The sequence below is a fragment of the Peromyscus leucopus genome, chromosome 22 (assembly GCF_004664715.2).
Source record: "Peromyscus leucopus breed LL Stock chromosome 22, UCI_PerLeu_2.1, whole genome shotgun sequence".
Lineage (NCBI taxonomy): Eukaryota > Metazoa > Chordata > Mammalia > Rodentia > Cricetidae > Peromyscus > Peromyscus leucopus.
The window spans coordinates 30,709,238-30,728,626 of record NC_051081.1 but is presented as its reverse complement, the minus strand read 5'-3'; the positions used below and the strand labels follow the sequence as shown (position 1 = coordinate 30,728,626).

General features: G+C 36.7%; 1 protein-coding gene across 12 annotated transcripts in view; it reads left to right on the top strand.

Annotated features, from left to right (window-relative positions):
* Birc6 (baculoviral IAP repeat containing 6) overlaps positions 1–19,389 on the top strand; it is a 188,573-nt gene that overhangs the window by 72,814 nt on the left and 96,370 nt on the right. For 6 of the 12 annotated variants that reach the window (XR_003734946.2, XR_005089742.1, XM_028873544.2 and 3 more), the window contains 13 exons: positions 708–841; positions 1,507–1,653; positions 3,913–4,100; positions 4,846–5,169; positions 5,322–5,421; positions 7,640–7,854; positions 8,503–8,711; positions 9,131–9,477; positions 10,309–10,528; positions 11,260–11,393; positions 12,865–13,002; positions 15,067–15,194; positions 19,225–19,356. Coding sequence is in view for 10 of the 12 variants with exons in the window: in XM_028873544.2 (XP_028729377.1) it covers positions 708–841; positions 1,507–1,653; positions 3,913–4,100; positions 4,846–5,169; positions 5,322–5,421; positions 7,640–7,854; positions 8,503–8,711; positions 9,131–9,477; positions 10,309–10,528; positions 11,260–11,393; positions 12,865–13,002; positions 15,067–15,194; positions 19,225–19,356 (2,416 nt within the window). In the remaining 2 variants the exon portion in view is untranslated. The remainder of the gene's footprint in view (positions 1–707; positions 842–1,506; positions 1,654–3,912; positions 4,101–4,845; positions 5,170–5,321; positions 5,422–7,639; positions 7,855–8,502; positions 8,712–9,130; positions 9,478–10,308; positions 10,529–11,259; positions 11,394–12,864; positions 13,003–15,066; positions 15,195–19,224; positions 19,357–19,389) is intronic. The other 6 variants (XM_028873519.1, XM_028873508.2, XM_028873527.2 and 3 more) reach the window with 5 other exon arrangements.

The following is a 19,389-nucleotide window of genomic DNA, read 5'->3' as shown; positions in this document are numbered from 1 at the left end:
TCAGAAGAGGGTGGCACATAACCTGGACTTTAGAGTTATGAATGGTTGTGAACCACCATGTGGATGCTGGGAATTAAACCCTGGTCTTCTGTAACAGCAACAAGTGCTCTTAACTACTAATCCATCTTTTAGCCCCTGGTTTTCAGCTTTTAAAGTTGAGTATTCCTTTATTTAGAGCACTGCTTTTCTAATATGTTTAGTTATAAATCCTGATTTTGATGAAAATTTATTACTGTTTTATTTATATATTTATTGTCATTGTAGTGATGGAGTGGGAGAAAAGAGTGCTTTTTTTAAAAAAAAATTAATTTTTTTGAGACGGGGTTTCTCTTTGCAGTTTTGGTGCCTGTGCTGGATCTCCCCCTGTATAGCCCAGGCTGGCCTTGAACTGACAGAGATCCGCCTGACTCTGCTTTCTGAGTTCTGGGATTAAAGGCGTGCGCCACCACCACCCGGCTGAGAGTGCTTAATTTTTTTTTGGTCAGTTTTTTTTTCTCCCTCTCCTACCTTAGGGTGTGCTGCGTTGACTACCAGCTTACTTGAGTCATCTTTGTCGACTCTCTGGACAGTGTTTTTAAATGTAGTTTTTTCTGGTGTTCAGTGAATGTGTTGCCCTTTTTAGTCAAACTACTTTTGAAACAAAATAGGTAATCTCGTAATTGAATGACGAAGAAATAAATTGTTTACTTCATTATTTCATTTCTCAGATATGGATTATACAGCTCTCCATTTGATCCAGTCCTTTTTGACTTGGAGATGAATGGCTCTTCTTGTAAAAATGTATACAATAGCAGCATTGGTGTCCAGTCAGACGAAATTGATTTGTCGGATGTTCTTTCAGGTACTGACATCTTTTGTTAAGTGAATAAAACACAAATAGTTCCGTATTTTGTTTATCTTTCTAAATGTTAGGTACTGAATTTAAGTTATCATCTCTCTCTATTGTAGCTATTCCATTTTGTCTTCAGAATACTAAAGTGTTTTTTTAAAAGAGCTTAGCCATAATATCTATGAACTATTAAATCATTTGACTTAATATATTAATTTCTTTGTGTTTTTTCAAAAAACAAAAGCAACTATGCAAAGAGTATATTATGTTAGTGGTCAGAAGTTTCAGAATTTTGAATATTTCAGAAGTATTAAAATCTTTCTTAAGAATTAAAAACACAAAAACGCAGTTTTCAAAATTTAAAATAACTCACGGTCCAGTGTGAATGTTTTTTTTTTGTTGTTGCAATTATTTCACTGTAGTTTTACTGCTCAGGAGATTTCATACATGCGGTAATTGTCTTAGTACCATGAATCCCTGCTTTTATTCAGCTTTACGTTTATATGAAGGAAGCTAGTATCTTTGTTTATAGATTTGCTTAATGTACTTTTGTTTAAGTAGTTTGTGAGGTTTGTACGTCTTATGCTAATTAAGGTTGGTGTCATAGCCATGATTATTGCTACTTCATGCCTTTTTGGGTTATCGTCATGATTATGACCTTTTTCTCTCTGCACCAGGCAGTGGAAAAGTCAGCAGTTGCACAGCTGCTGAGGGAAGTTTCACATCTCTCACTGGACTTTTAGAGGTTGAACCCCTGCACTTTACTTGCGTGTCAACTAGTGATGGAACCAGAATAGAAAGGGATGATGCAAGTACGTTTACTGGTATATACCTTCTTTTATTACATTCTTTATGTAGTAATGCTCAAAAATGACATGCACCTATTTAAATATAAGCTTATATATGTAAAGTTTAGATCTCTTCTGCATGGTAAGTAGAAGACGTATGAGAGAGAGAAGGATGTTTGGAGGAAATACCATAAGTCATTTTGTATTGTATCAAGGTCAGTTCATGGGTTTACCCAGTAAAGTACTCCTTTAAGTCCATTCATTTTTATATGTGCATGCATTTCTAGCAACCTTTTTTTTTTGGTTTTCCCAAGACAGGGTTTCCCTGTGTAGCTTTGCACGTTTCCTGGAACTTACTCTGTAGCCCAGTTTGGCCTGGAACTCACAGAGATCCGCCTGGCTCTGCCTCCCGAGTGCTGGGATTAAAGGCGTGCGCCAGCACCGCCCGGCAGAACTTTTTATTATGAGAAATATCAGCCAGATTGAAAATAGAAGGAAGAGTAAGGTAGAAACATATTCCATAACTGTCTTCAACTATTGGAGGATAGCCAGTTTTGTTTATAAGTTTGATATCCTTATGTTGCTTGTTATACTTAAAGTTAGCAGTAGTTTTGGTTGGGTTTTACCTGCCTATAATCACTGGAATACTGAATCCAGGCTGGGCTTTACAACAAGAGCCCGTGTTAGTGAGGTCTTGCAAGTGTCACAGTGATGAACACCGTATGAACGTGGTAAGTATGTGTTGGTATTGATCAGATAAGCAGCTTCTATACTTAACAATTAAGTCTATAAGTCATGGATATGCTTACCATTTAACATTTTTTTTCTCTTACCCCCCCCCCCTTACATTTTTAGTATTAATATATGTTTATAATTCTGAGTTTGTGGTAGCCTGGTCCACAGAGGAAGTTCCATGACTGCTCAAGCTACACAGAAAAATTGGAAAAAACCCAAAAAGTAAAAAAGAGTGTTATTTTGTGGTGTGTACAAAGTGTACTGTCATTACAGTAGCTATCCTTCCCCAGTGGGTCTTTTCAGTAAAGGCTGTAATAATACAAACCTTAGAATATTAGTATTTTATTAGACTGACCTTTTATTTTTATACTGATGTGCTCGAATAAGTTATGAAATTAAGCTTTTTCATAAAATTTTCAAAACAATTTTTATAAATATTGAATGGAGAAAGTGTTCATTTATACTGTACTGCTGAATTACATTGAAAAGGTGAAATTTTGCTTTTGCTGGTGAGAATGTAAGTACTTTGGGTTGGATTTGACTGTGTATAGTTGATGTTCTAGTGAGCTGGAGATAGGAAATAAAGCTTTGTATATTCTCTGCAGTCCTTCTCTCTGTCTAGTTTTTAGGTTGAAATAAGGAGATCAAGGCTGGGAGATGGCTTAGCATTTTAGAACAGTTGTTGCTCTTCTAAAGGGTCGAGGCTCAGTCCATTATACCCACATGGTCTCATAAAGCTGCCTGTGAGGGGCCTGGAGAGATGGCTCAGAGGTTAAGAGCACTGACTACTCTTCCAGAGGTCCTGAGTTCAATTCCCAGCAACCACATGGTGGCTCACAAACACCCATAATGAGATCTGGTGCCCTCTTCTGGTCTGCAGGCAGACATGCAGGCAGAACACTGTATACATAATAAATAAATAAGTCTTAAAAAAAAAAAATAAAGCTGCCTGTGAATCTTCTTCTGGGGACTCACTCTGTAGACCAGGCTGGACTCAAACTCAAAGAGATCCACTTGCCTCTGCCTCCTGAGTTCTGGGTTTAAAGGAGTGTGCCACCACGACCTGGCTTTCTTTTTATTTTTTGAGACAGCATCTCACTATGTTGCCCTGCTCCAAGTGATGAGATTAAAGCTTTTTGAGGACTTAGGTTGTCAATGAATAATAAAACTGAAACTTATGTTCATATTATATAAGACTATTTTGGTTTTTTGGTCATGTGCAAATTTCTTCTATACCAGAAATATTTGTGAACTTGTGAAAAGTAAATGACTCAAATTTTTGATTTGAGATTTGTTGTTGGACCCTCTTAGATCTTGAGTATCAGTATCGGTAACACTATGTTGCAGTGTTCGTATGTATATGGTGATATTGGTGATTGAACTCGGGTCTCTGAACCTTTTAGGCAAATGCCCTGACAGTGAATGAAATCCCAGCCTTTTTTTTTAAAGTCACATACTGAATATAGTTTTAATGTCAAATTGTGTACTTTAACCATGTACTTCTGTGGGCCTTTTCTTCATCCTGGTGTCTATGTTTGTTTTTTCCTTGTCTTATGCCAGTGAGTTCCTTCGGGGTTACTCCTGCAGTAGGTGGACTATCATCTGGGACAGTTGGGGAAGCCTCGACAGCCCTGAGTTCAGCAGCCCAGGTAGCTTTGCAGTCTCTCTCTCATGCAATGGCTTCAGCCGAGCAACAGCTACAGGTGCTGCAAGAGAAACAGCAGCAGCTTTTGAAGCTTCAGCAACAGGTTGGAGACTATTTGGCTCTTTGTTCATGCTGTCTCTAAACTTCAAAAGCTGAAAAGTACTGTAAAAATGACCATTATTTTCATAAAGGAAGTAGGTTGTTCAATCTGAGCTAATCGTTTGCAACAAAAAAATTGAGGTAAAGTCTTTGTGATATGTTTAAATGTGTTAAAATTATATGAATGAAGTTTATTTAATACATGATTGAGAGAAAATACTTTTTGTTCAGTCTTGAAGTTCATTCTATTTTATGTTTAAAAGCTCTTGGAGAAACATTGTAAAGTTACCAGTTACTATTTCCATGGAATAGAGAATATAGGACATTAAAAAGACCAATTATATTAATTCAATTCTAAGTATAGCAATAATGATAATATGGCTTATAGATTTAATTGCTGACTAAATTTGCAAATTGTACTTGAGAACTTAGGTCAGTCAGCATTGATCTATTTTTGGTTCATTTTATTTTTAGCAGAACCTGGTTTATTATTTACATTTAATTGTTCTGCTTACTTTTCATCTTTTGCTCCATTTCTAGTTCCCCTAACACACAGGAAATTTGTAGACAGTATTTCAAGACGTGTCCTAGTGAGGCAGGGCTTCCCGTTTTTTTGAGTCCAGTTTCATCTTCATGCAACGAGGATCTAGTTGATCCTGTCTAACTTCATTATATGGAATCATAGAGTGCTCCTCACAACGTAGGTAGTCAGGATTCTTCTATAGGTGTTGCCTTTGTTTCTTTTACAGAAAGCAAAGCTGGAAGCCAAGTTGCACCAGACAACAGCTGCAGCAGCTGCAGCAGCATCAGCAGCATCAGCAGCAGGTCCTGTTCACAACTCTGTGCCTTCCAACCCAGTGGCTGCCCCTGGATTTTTCATCCATCCATCTGATGTTATTCCACCTACTCCAAAAACAACACCACTTTTTATGACTCCACCACTCACTCCGCCCAACGAAGCAGTTTCTGTTGTGATTAATGCCGAGCTTGCACAGCTTTTTCCAGGCTCAGTCATTGATCCCCCAGCAGTGAATCTTGCTGCACATAACAAAAATTCCAACAAGTCTAGAATGGTAAATGATGTTTTCAATAGATAATAACTTTTCTTTTATAAAATATTTCAAAATGTGTATCAGGAAATGAGACTAGTTAGTTTAATGCTATGGTTAGATGATTTTTTAGAGCAAGAGTAGTATCAGTACATTGACATTGTTTTCTTTTGTAGAATCCACTTGGTTCTGGTCTAGCCCTTGCAATTTCTCATGCCTCACATTTTCTTCAGCCTCCACCTCACCAGTCCATTATTATAGAGCGAATGCATTCAGGTAATCTTTTCATTTCTAAAGTTATTTTTCTTTCCTACATCTGTTGGCCCTTTTTTGACCTATTGCAAAGAAATCACATTTGCTATCAAGTTATGTATAGTCTACCAAGAATAAGAGCCACCAAAGTTGTATAGGTTGGCTAATTACATTGAAAAAATGAGATTATTCTATCTAAATCTTGCCTATTGAAATATGAATGATGCAAATAGTCTGCTTGAACTGTAGTTGCTCAGTTACCATTATACTGGAAATAAGGCTGTAAGGTAGTGTCCTGAAACTAGCATTATATCTATATTTGTGTCACATAGTATTTCAGAAATCTGTAATTGTTGTGGGAGTATGCCATATTTACAAATAAATCTTACCTATTTTTTGCCTTCTAATTCTACTAACTTTCAGTTCTATACTAAAGCAACAGCAAAATTTTAATATCCTTAAGGGGGAAAATGGACATAATAGATCTGTGCTTTTCATTATATTAACAATTGAATCTTATTTGCTTTAGAAGAGAGAATTTAAAGCTTATAACATTCTCTCGGTATTTTCTGCCCATTTAATTAGTAATTGGTAGGAGCTTTGGTGCTGAAAACATAGAGGGAAAATTGTTGCTCTGTATGGGTACAGTTGTTTATACTGTACATGGACACAACTGCATCCTACGAGCCTCTGAGGAGGTGAACTAGACTTTTATTTATTGTTCCAGGAACCATTGTAAACCTTGTTTTCTTCTAAAATAGTTCTGTCAAACCAGCTCTATTCCTAACACATCTTAGTAGTTTTTTACTCTGCAGAGTATAGAATCCTAAACTTCCCCTCATACAATTTAATGAAAAAGAATTATGATATTATTAACAATTTGCTTTTCCTTTTCAGTAAAGGGATTTGTTTTTCTTGTATATATGACCAGAAATAGAAATCTGTTCTCAACTTTTTTGATATGGTGCAGACCTAGAAAGACCGTGCTGTATTTATTCTGGGGCAGCCACTTGAATTGTCTGCATCTTTTTTTTTTTTTTTTTTTTTTTTTTTGGTTTTTCGAGACAGGGTTTCTCTGTGTAGCTTTGCGCCTTTCCTGGAACTCACTTGGTAGCCCAGGCTGGCCTCGAACTCACAAAGATCCGCCTGCCTCTGCCTCCCGAGTGCTGGGATTAAAGGCGTGCGCCACCACCGCCCGGCTGTCTGCATCTTTTGGAGGCCTTTCTTGAGGCAATTTTTTAAAGCTTTCTTTTTAATTTGTGTACGTGCACATGTGTCTCCTTGAGTGTATGAATGGAGGTGTGTGTGTGTGTGTGTGTGTGTGTGTGTGTGTGTGTGTGTTTGCTTGCATGTATGCTGTCTGTCTTGTCTGTTTTTGTGCACATGAGTTCAGGTGCACAAAGAGGGTGGAGGAGTTGGATTTCCGTGGAGTCAGAGTTAGGCAGTTGGTTGTGAGCAAGCAGCCTGATGTGGGTGCTGGGAATCAAATATGGCTCCTGAAAGAGCAGTATGTGCTGTTTTTTAATTGACGAGTCACTTTTTGTTTTTGTTTTTTTGAGACAGGGTTTCTCTGTGTAGTTTCCTGGAACTCACTTTGTAGACCAGGCTGACCTTGAATTCTGAGATCCACCTGCCTCTGCCTTCCAAGTGATGGGATTAAAGGCATGTGCCACCACTGCCCAGCCTATGATTCGTATTTTTTATTTGTACTGTTACTGTGTAATTTGAGCCATGCTTTACTACATATTAAATCCAGTATATTAGACTCTTGTCCCAGAATTTAAACAAGACTCTTACAAGTGAAATTACATCTTGGTATGTATAATCTATCTAGTGGAGAAATTAAAACAAAAAATGTTTTGTGTCTGAATAAAAGACAGATTGGGACTTTATTAGGTGTACCTTTTAATGCATTCACTGATTTAATTGTTAAACTGAAATGTTTGAAATAAATATGAGATTTCACTCTGTAGCTGACTGCTTTCTAATTAACATTCTTAAATTTTTTACCTCAGGCTTTCAAAACTTTAGCAGATATTTGTTGAGAGATCAAATCATGAATCTTGACACACTACTAAGCAATTAGAGAATTTATGAATAAGTATTGATAAAGCTGTTTTTATTATTTACTCACTTGTACTTCAATAACTTGATTTTTTTAAAGAGAATTCTATTTTAGAGTATATAATTTGGTTATTTGATCCCTTTTTTGGTGGGTCACTTGCTTTTTTTTCCTTCATAGGAGCCAGGAGATTTGTGACCTTGGATTTTGGAAGACCTATACTATTGACCGATGTACTGATTCCCACTTGTGGAGACTTGGCCTCCTTATCAATTGACATATGGACATTAGGAGAAGAAGTGGATGGAAGGCGTTTGGTAGTAGCAACTGATATTAGCACCCATTCACTAATTCTTCATGACTTAATACCACCACCTGTGTGCAGATTCATGAAGGTAAAGAACTTCAAGAAAGTAAATGTGTATGTTTTCCATGTTTCTTAGTAATATTAACATGGTTAAAGACGTAAATATATTTCTTCAAATATATAGTGTAGCATGAATCTTAAAAGTTCTTATTAATAAAAACAAACCTGAAGCCAGGTATTGGGGTGAATGCTGGAAGATCAGAGAAGCAGAACAAGCCACAGCTTCCTTACCTCACCAATTCCTCAACTGATCCTGTTTCCTCAGACTTTGAGTCCTTATCCAAATCAATCTCATCTGAACTGCTGCTAAAAGCCTAAAAGCTTAACCAGCTCTAGTTCCTGGTCCTCACGCCTTATATACCTTTCTGCTTTCTGACATCACTTCCTGGGATTAAAGGCTCACTTCCTGGGGCGAAAGGCGTGAGTGTGGCTTTCCAGTGTGGCTTTAAACTCACAGAGATCCGGATGGATCTCTGCTTCCCAAGTGATAGGATTAAAGGCGTGTGTGCCACCATTTTCTGGCCTCTATATCTAGTGGCTGTTCTGTTCTCTGACCCCAGATAAGTTTATTAAGGTGCACAATGTATTTTGGGGAACACAATATCACCACAATATAGCTCAGATTTTTTTTATTGTATCACGTACATGTTTGCTTATTTTCAACTCTTCACTTCAGATAACTGTCATTGGACGTTATGGAAGCACAAATGCCAGAGCAAAGATCCCATTAGGATTTTACTATGGACATACATATATCTTGCCTTGGGAAAGTGAACTGAAGTTGATGCATGATCCTCTAAGAGGCGAAGGCGAATCTGCCAACCAGCCAGAAATTGACCAGCATTTAGCAATGATGGTTGCTTTACAAGAAGATATACAGTGCAGGTTAGTGGAAAATTGCTCATGTATTTTTAAATTATTTCTGTACCTACATAGAAAGGAGCAAAAGGAGCATGGATAAGCATGTGTCCATTACAACATGGTTGAAAACATGAGAATATTGTTAGCTAATTGATATTATTGTCAACAGTAGTTTTGGTGTTTTGTTTTCTTTAAGATAGGGTCTTTATTTGTAGCTCTGAGGGACCTAGAATTGACTATTTGGAATAGGCTGTCCTCTAGCCACAGATTGCTGTCCCCCCTTTGCCTCTATGATAGGGGGATTAAAGGTGTTCTCCACAGTACCTGGCCCAACAATAATTCTTCATAGTAGTTATACTTTAATGTATTTTAAGAGATGTGCTTTTCAGTGTGTAGCTCCAGAAGAAGACTGAAAGAATGACTTAATTTATTTTTACTCATAGATATAACTTAGCCTGTCATCGTCTGGAAGCTCTTTTGCAGAGTATTGATCTTCCTCCTCTCAACAGTGCAAACAATGCACAGTACTTTTTGCGAAAACCAGACAAAGCAGTTGAGGAAGACAGTAGGGTTTTTTCTGCTTATCAAGATTGTATTCAGCTACAGCTTCAACTAAATCTGGCTCATAATGCAGTGCAGAGGCTCAAAGTAGCCATAGGTGCAAGTCGGAAGACATTGAGCGAAACATCAGTTCCAGAAGACTTGATTCAGACATCGTCCACAGAGCAGTTACGCACCATTGTCAGATACTTACTGGACACATTGCTCAGCCTCCTTCACTCTTCCAATGGTTTGTATTTGCTCAGTGACTTATTGAGACTAATTCATTATGTCTCTGTTGCATGTTTTAGGTACATAGTATTAACTTTCTGAGTTTTTGTTTCATTTTGTTTGTTTTTAAATTATTGTATGATGCTGGGGATTGAATTGATACCTAGGCATGTGCTCTTCACTGACTTCTATTCTCAGACTCTACTTTCTAGAAATTTTAATTTGATATCCTGTTTAATATATTTATGAAATTTTTTGTAGATTTACTCATTTATTTTCTCCTTAAAGATTTTTGTTGTTGTTGTTGCCATGGTATAGATTAAACCTAGGGCTTGTCACATGGTAAGTGGGTGCCTTTCTACTGACTTCATCATCATCATCTCATTTATTTTAATGTATCTTATTGCTTTTAGTAATTTCTTAGGTTTGTTGTATTACTGTACATCAGCGTGTGAATGACAAAGTTTTAGGTATTACATAAAAGTAGAATAGTGAAAGTATACTGACCTAATACAGTAATGGTGTTTTTTAGCCATGAACTATTTGTGAGTCACTCATTCATGTTACAGACTCCCTCCTAAGATACATTTATACCTACTCCCATATTCACCTCAAAGGCAATTTGATAACCTAACCACAGAAACAAACACAATTAATGTATGTGTTACCTCATCTTACTGCTAAATACTTTGCAGCTAAATTCTCTATAAAAGCAGTAAATAGTCACAAAGTAAATAGGATGCAATTGTCTACTGGTTGCTGAGGAAAAGATGTGTATGTAGGTGTACTGGTGTTGAAGCAGCACCATACACTTAGATAAGTCGTTTTGTGTGTTTCTTTCTTGTAACAGGGCATTCTGTTCCTGCAGTTTTGCAGAGTACCTTTCACGCCCAGGCTTGTGAAGAACTCTTTAAACACTTGTGCATCAGTGGCACCCCAAAGATACGCTTGCATACCGGCCTTCTCCTTGTTCAGCTGTGTGGTGGAGAGAGATGGTGGGGCCAGTTTCTTTCTAATGTTCTTCAGGAATTGTATAATTCAGAACAGCTTCTCATCTTTCCACAAGATAGGTAGGTTGGAGATATTAGTGGTGTTTATTGTAAATGATTTTTACTTCTATATTGTTAGAGTGTAAAATTTTGTTTACATGGATAGTAAATATGGAGAAAATATAAAATAGGTCTTCTCAGGGGGTGTGCGCACGCTTTAATCCAGCACTCGGAGCAGAGCAGGCGATCTTTGTGAGTTCGAGGCAGCCTGGCTACAAGTGAGTTCCAGAAGGCGCAAAGCTACACAGAGAAACCTGTCTCGAAAAAAAAAAAAAAAAAAAAAAAAAAAAAAAAAAAAAAAAAAAAAAAAAAATAGGTCTTCTCATGGTTTTGGAAGTACTAAGTGAAGGACATGAACTCTAATGTATATTACATAATATAATATATGCTACAGCTTGTTCACCCTCTTAAATTTTTCTGGATAAATCTATGGGATTTTATAAGTCTGAGTATGCATTTTTTATATGATCATGCCATGCCTTGTGTATTAAATGCAGTTTTTGAGGCTCTGATAGAGTTTATTCTTAGTTACATATCTGAATTTTTAGGGGTAGCATTAGGAAATATAATAAATAACTAGAAAAAAAACCTCATTTTATATCATTTCTTCTTATAGAAATCTCTTTTACTAACCCTAAAATATGATGGGTTTTAAGAAGCAAACACTTTTTATAACCAAATGTAAATCTATTTTTAAAAGTAGAAGAATTAAATTTATTCCCACTGTTCATTTTCTTTGTATCTGTTCTTAGGGTCTTTATGTTACTTTCCTGCATTGGTCAGCGATCACTTAGTAACAGTGGAGTACTGGAAAGCTTACTTAATCTTTTGGATAATTTATTGTCACCGCTTCAGCCAGAGTTGACCATGCACAGAAGGACAGAAGGTATTCTATAAAGTGACTGTCTTTAGTATTTATAGTTACTAATAGTACTGTTTGTATAAAATATTTTTTAAATGTAAATATACTTACAAAAATTCAAACACCTAAGAAACACAATCTATGTACATGAAAAAGTAAGATATTTATATGTGTAACAACTAGTAGCAACATGACCCATGAGGAGCAGCAGCGTCTATTCTGTCCATATTCTGAGCTGAGCTGACTCGCTGTTTGCTGTATTTTTCCAGAATCATTGTCTTGCTAAGACTGAGGACACATTTTTCTTTTACAAAGGGAAATCTAAGTTCATTTCCAAGGCATTCAAAATGGGGAAAGACTATTATTGCATTTTGGGAATTGAAAAAGGAGCTATAGATGAAGATATTAAAAAGGCTTACCGAAAATATTTCCTATGTATTATTTTAATAGTCATTGTACACATTTTTTTGTGATGTAGTCTTTTTGGAATGAATAGCTTTCTTGTGATTGACTGCCATATAGTGTTGTTTCCCCGCCCCCTTTTTTTTCCGCCTGGAACTTCTGTAGACCAGGCTGGCTTAGAACTCACAGAGATCTGCCTGCCTTGCCTCCCAAGTGCTGGGATTAAAGGTGTGTGTCACCACCACCAGCCCATATAGTTCTTTTTAACTCGTTATTCAAGTTGTAAATTTGGATGTTATTTTTTGTTAGTGTATTCATTTATCTTGCGTGTGTGTGCACGCGTGTGTGAGTGTTTTTTTGTTTAATGCATTCATTCATTCATTCATTTATTATTTTATTGAGGCAGACTTTGTTGCCTTGTCTGGCCTGAACCTTGATATGTAGACCAGGATGGCCTTGAATTCAGGGATCCTTCTTCCTCTGCCTCTTGAGAGCTAGCTGGGATTAAAGTTGTGCACTATCACACCCAGCTGGGTTTATTTTGTTTGTTTGGTTTCTTTTCTACATATATATACACACACACACACACACATATATATACACACATATCAGATTTTGCTATATCGATCTGGCTGTTCTGGAATTATATAGACCATGCTGTCTTGAAATAACAGTTACACCTGCCTCTGCCTTCGAAATGATAAACTGAAAATTTTTTTTTCTACACTATTATAACAAAAATCAAGCCAAACCTCCTTGTGTGTTTAAGCCTTAATGCACATTCTTCTTCTGGCCAATGATAGGTCTCATTTGAGCATGAAATATGGTATAGAATAAATTTTGGTACTATGAATTATAAGGTGAGGTACACATTTTATTTTAGTTTCCTATATGTCCTATACCATGCTTTGTATCCTGTCCTTTATGAGATTAATTTTTCTACTCAGTTGTGAGCATGAATATATAGTTATAAGGTATATTGTATTGTTTTGGTGTTGGTCATGAAACAGTGTGTTCCTTATTTGTAAGATGTTTTCTCAGTTCTCATGGGGACTCCCATTTACTTGAATATCCCACTCTCATTTCTTTGTAGGAGTCCTAGATATTCCCATGATCAGTTGGGTTGTTATGCTGGTGTCCAGGTTACTGGATTATGTGGCCACCGTTGAAGATGAAGCGGCAGCTGCAAAGAAACCTTTGAATGGTAAAGACAGGGAGAGGTTTCTGACAGGTATCACAAGTTTATAATAATGTGTTGGTGGGGAAATTCAGTGACTCCGCATTTGTTCCTGATCTGGCTATTGGCCTGGAGATACCAGATGTATGTAATTTATGTAAAATATGAGTTAATTTTCTTTAGGAATCTGCTGAAAGATAGAATTTACATTTTTGGACAAACTCCTTTGTCTGGATGTGAATTCTAAGTAGTCAATACATCCATAGATTTCACCCTACCCCATACTTTGTTACTATATAATAACCTAAGAAGTGTATTACTATATAATAAGCTTAGTAGAAGTGAGTTTAAGGCAAGGCAATTTGTGGAGGATTTTTAATACTTTTGTTTATATTTGAGGTTGTGTTTCTCTCTCTCTCTCTCTCTCTCTCTCTCTCTCTCTCTCTCTCTCTCTCACTCTCTCACACACACACACAGAGTTTCTTCGTGTAATAACCTTGGCTTTTCTGGTAGACCAGACTGACCTTGAACTCCCAGAGATCTGCCTGCCTCTGCTTCCTGAGTGCTGGTATTTAGGGTGTGCACCGTCTGTAGAGATTGTATTTTAATTACTACATTTCTCCTTTCCATTTCCCCCAATTAAAATTTTATTTTAATATAATCTGCTGTTTTTTTAACCACTGTTCATTTCAGTTTAGTTCTTTTAATTAGCTACAATTTTCCATTATTCTTAGATTTGTAAATTCCTAAGGTTATTATTGCTACTCATTTTTTAGTAGGCTTGGAGCACAAAACAATTTATAAATTAAGGGAAAATCAAACATCCAAGATGAAGTGAATTCTTGCATTTATTATAATTAACAATGATTTTATAAAAAATTTGAGGCATCTGAACCTCGTGTGTAAATACAGCAAATATAACTCATGTAAGTTCTATGAGAAAGTGAAAGAATTCCCAGATGCAAGGAATTTATGTTGGTGTAAAAAAATGTGTATGTGAATCCATTTTCTCAGTTATCGGACAAGGGGGTAAACAATAGCATTAAGTTATATATAACTATAATTTAAAGTTGGACACAGTAAATTGTGTCTTAATTTTATTTTTTTATTTTTTATTTTTTTGGTTTTTTCGAGACAGGGTTTCTCTGTGTAGCTTTGCGCCTTTCCTGGAGCTCACTTGGTAGCCCAGGCTGGCCTCGAACTCACAGAGATCCGCCTGCCTCTGCCTCCCGAGTGCTGGGATTAAAGGCGTGCGCCACCACGCCCGGCTAATTTTCATTTTTATTGTTTAGTATTAGAGAGAAGGCATGGTGGGAGGAAATTTTCAGGGTTTGAAGATTTTGAACTAAAACTTGATTAGTGAGTGGCAGAAATAGGAAAATATTTTAAAGTGATGCATAAATAAATCAGAAGAGGTACTCTGCATGATAGAATATACCTTTAATTCCAGCTATTGGGAGACAGTAACATTGGGGTCTCTGAGTTCAAAGCCAACCAAAGCTATATACATAGTGAGACCCTTTCTCAAAATAACAACAAGATCAAAATATAGGAAAGTGTGGTTTTAGACCATGTTGAAGGAAAGAGCAATGCAGAGTAGTGTGGACATGTTCCAAAACACAAAATTAAATGTAGTTGTGCAGCCTGCCTTTTGAACAATTAAACCCATCTTGGCAGTCATTAATCCAATTAGCTATTTCTAGTGCTTGTACAAAACCTTTTGTTGTTATCATTATTTCTTGTTTAGAACACATCAAAGCTATGTTCAAAATCAATCTTTTTGTTTGTTTGTTTTTTCAAGACAGAGTTTCTCTGAGTAGCTCTGTCTGTCCTGGAACTTTTAGTTCAAGATGGCCTTGAACTCACATAGATCTGCCTGCATCTGCCTCCTGAGAGCTGTCAAAATGAATCTTAAGCATTGTAACAGAAAGTGTCTGGGATGCTCAAGAAGAGATTGGATACAGAGCTGTTGTCAGTCATTTGTTTAACCTTCAGAGAGCTGTCTTACTTTCAAAAGCTTTGTTTTGGTTGATATATTGTTATGTTTTTGTTTTCTGGGTATAAAAGTTACTTTAAAGTCATATTTAACAGAATTATTAATAAAAGCTTTTTTTCCAGGTAATCAGTGGAGTTTCATCAACAATAATTTGCACACTCAGAGCTTAAATAGATCATCCAAGGGAGGAAGTAGCCTCGATAGATTATATTCCAGGAAAATCAGAAAACAGCTTGTTCATCATAAGCAGGTAATGGTCAGTAACTTTGTTTTAGTTTTTAGACTGTCATTTGTCATCATTGACCTCAGACAAGCGTGGAGCATGCTGCCCAGGGTGTTGGTTTAACACTTTGACAACCTTATATGTAAAATGGAAAAGGACCTACTTTACTTAGTTTTGGTATTCTTTAAACTTTATGGTTCTCTGTTACTACTCTTCAAGGGCTTTGTTTGCCTCTCTATAGGGTTTCTTGACTTTTTCTTCTTTGCTCTGCCTGTCTTTCCGTGCTGCCATTTACCCTGGTTTTTTTTCCGTACAAACCCAGTAACACTTTCTTAGTGGCTTCCAGTTGACCTTTGGATTGAAGTTGGCAGCTGCCCCTCTGCCTTTTAGATTTTAGTCTATTGAATTTCAGTTTGTGGGACCACCTGCCCTCTTTCTCATTCAGGATTTCTGTATGTGCTTTTCTTTCTTTCTTTCTTTCTTTCTTTCTTTCTTTCTTTCTTTCTTTCTTTCTTTCTTTCTTTCTTTCTTTCTTTCTTTCTTTCTTTCTTTCTTTCTTTCTTTCTTTCTTTCTTTCTTTCTTTCTTCTTCTCTCTCTCTCTTCTCCTCTCTCTCTCTTCTTCCTCTTCCTTCCTTCCTTCCTTCCTTCCTTCCCTCCTCCTCCCTCCTCCCTCCCTCCCTCCCTCCCTCCCTCCCTCCCTCCCTCCCTCCTTCCTTCCTTCCTTCTTTCTAAATTCTAAGTGCATATTTTTAGTCTTTTGCTTGGGTAAACGGACATATTTTTCTGACATTAGTACATTATCACTTTCTCAAAGAGGCCTGCCGTGGTTTCTGAGCTGGAAGAGCATATCCATGCCACTGGGGTTTCCAAAGTGTTTGCAGTCTTCTTGTCATTAATTTCAGTTTTCATCGGTCGTGTTGTATTTTGTTCTTTTACTTGGGTGTAGTTTATTGTGTGCACTGATTCAGTAAAATATTGGCAGGCAGGTGTGTAGTGTGTTTCCTTTTATGTGTAGCCACTTTTCCTCAGAGTTGTGTTCTATATCGAGTATACCAGTACTTTACCATGTAGATTTTACTTATTGTTACTTTCTATGTGCATGAATGTTTATTTTGCCTGAATGTGTATGTCTGGTAACTGAGGAGGCAGGCCAGAAGAGGGTATCCGGTCTTCTGGAACTGGAATTACACATGGGTGTGAGCTGTCATGTGGGTGCTGGAAATTGAACTCAGGTTCTATGCATGAGCGAGCAGCAACTGTTGCTCCATTGTTCCACCCATAGTACTTTTATTTTTTATTGCTAACTACGATTACATTCTTTGTTCTGAAACCCATTTAACCATTTTCCTGATGATTAATCCTGGATTTTTTTTGGGGGGTGGTGGTTTTGTTTTGTTTTTCCTGTTTTTTTTTTTTTTTTTTTTCTTCCGTGTTGTTTTTGTTTCTTGTTTTTTGAGACAGGGCTTCTCAGTATAGTTTTGGTGCCTGTCCTGGAGCTTGAATTCACAGAGATCTGCCTGGCGTCCCGAGTGCTGGGATTGAAGGTGTGCGCTACCACTGCCCGCCTAATCCTGTAGTTTTTAAAGATTCGTTTTCCCATTGTTGCTTTGTGCAATACACAAAGCACAAACACACACACTCCATCCTTCTCCTTTTGTGTTCACTTGTACCTCCACACTTCGCTTTCATAGGTAGTCATGTATTAGAATGTAGTTCAGCTGTAGGATATCTCATAAGCATTTCTCCAGAATAACTATGTAAACATTATTCACCATGTCATTTTTATCTGAAGAAATGAGTTTATAGAAGTGTCACCTTGTTTTGAATCATCAGGTAGTTATAATAATTTTTGAAAAATGTTCTCATTCTTGGTGTGGTTCAGTAGTATATATGCATGAGATGTTCTAGATGCTGAGTTTGATTTCCAAAAAGAAAATGTCTTTTCCTTTCTCCCTGAGAAGGTTAGTTCTCTCAAAGTATAAACTGTATCCTTGATTGCGAGTTAGAGTATAATGTATTGTGTTCTTTTTTGTGTGTCCTGACTGCATATGTGTCTTTGAGGCAAGAAGAAGGCATTTAATCCTTTGGAACTTGATTGTGAATAGCCTGTGGGTTCTGGCATCTGACTTTGGGTTAAACCACCTGGTGTGGGTTCTGGCATCTGACTTTGAGTTTTCTGGAAGAACAACATGTGGTTTTTAACCTGCCAAGTCATCTCTTTAGCCCTGGAATCCTACCTCTCCTAAAAATGAATGAATGAATGAATAAATAAATAAATGAATAAATAAGTAAAACAAGCTGTGTCTGGGCCTGGACTCATGCATGGCTCAGAAATTAAGAAGAGTCCTTGCTGTTTTTGCAGAGGATCTTGGTTTGATTGACACACTTTCATGATATTTCAAATCCATGTAGAACTCTAGTTCCTAACCATCCAGCACCCTCTTCTGACATCTAACTGCGCCAAGCATACATATGATGCACATACATATATACGTTATATATAAACGAAACACTTATAGCTGTAGCTATGTTGATGGTTGTGCTGTGATTTGTCAGGGGATGCTCTTTGTGGGAAATACACTCTAAGTATTTATGGTGATGGGACAGCAGTTGCCATCTTAGTCACAAATAGATTGGAAATAATATGTATTTCTATAAGAATTGAATTGTAATTTAAAATTCTATTTTTGTTTTTGTTATAATTATTACATATGCTAGTCTATAACCTTTTGGGGTCATTTTCTGAAACTATTAATTGTAATTAGAATTACTCAGTTCATTTTTTAAAAATAATATAATGTTATATTTTGTCCTAAGTTCCTGACTTTTTCCTTTAGTTCTTGGCATGTTCTCCCCTCCCCTCCCCTCTCCCCTCCCCTCTATGTTTTTCTAAGTGTATTTTCATTTAAAATAACTTTCTGCATATGTGGAAGGATAAATGGGGAAGCTGGTCAACACATAAAATTGTTACAAGTAGAAAGTGTCTGTCTATCTCTGTCTCTCTGTCTGTCTCTCTCTCATCTTTTTGTTTGTTCTTGCTGTAGACTGTGGACTGTGGTTTAGGGTTAAAGGAGATGGTCTAGCAGTCAGATGACTTGTCGTTAGAGAATCAGAATTGGCTGTCACAGTTGAACACATGAATACAGGAGAATTGTTTAAAATATGATTATATTTCATCACTTAATATATGTGATAAGTTGCAAGTTTGAAGAATATCTTCATTAATGGAAGTTGAGTAAACTGTTTTAAAAGATACCTGTTATTTTTTTTTCTTTCTTTCTTTCTTTTGGTTTTGTTTTGTTTTTTGAGACGGGTTCTCTGTGTAGCTTTGGAGCCTTTCCTGGAACTCGCTCTGTAGCCCAGGCTGGCCTGCAACTCTCAGAGATCCACCTAGCTCTGATTTCGAGTGCTGGGATTAAAGGCGTGTGCCACCACCGCCTGCAGATCCCTGCTATTTCTTAAAACCATAGTTGAATCTGTATGTAAGTGGAAAACATTGTAGGGCCAGTGAAATGGCATAGGGGCAAAAGCACATGCTGCAAAAGCAGGATGACATTAGTTCAGCGGGGAGAACAGACTCCACAGCATTGTACTCTGATGTCTATGTGTGTGCTACACACACTTGGGAACACACACGAATAAAGAATATTTGAAGGGCCTATTAAACAGTAAGAGAGACATACTCAGACATATTAATAATATTTACTACTATGAAGTCAAATTCTCATACAATTGAAGCTAAGAATTCTTCTGCAATAAAAAATATTTTCTCTATGTCCTTAAAATAAATTATTTTCCAGTGTTGGAAAAAAAATCAGCTTCTATAAGGAAGTTTTCTAATTACCTCCTTTTTCCCATGGGTAAGGAACTTGTTCATATTCAGTGATGAATGGAGAGACAATATTTTTCTTAAAAAAATAATTTAAGTTTTATTATTAGGTTATTCAGAGGGTTAGTTACTTATTTGAAGTGTGAATTCTGTAAGAAGTATAATTACTTACATTTTGTTCTTAACATTGATATTTTTAAGATTAAGTTGTTGATTTGTATTTTAAGCAACTTAACCTACTAAAGGCAAAACAGAAGGCTTTGGTGGAACAGATGGAAAAAGAAAAAATACAGAGTAACAAAGGCTCCTCATATAAACTTCTGGTAGAGCAAGCAAAACTAAAGCAGGCGACCTCCAAGGTAAGATCTGTTCTTTGTTGTGTGATCATGGCT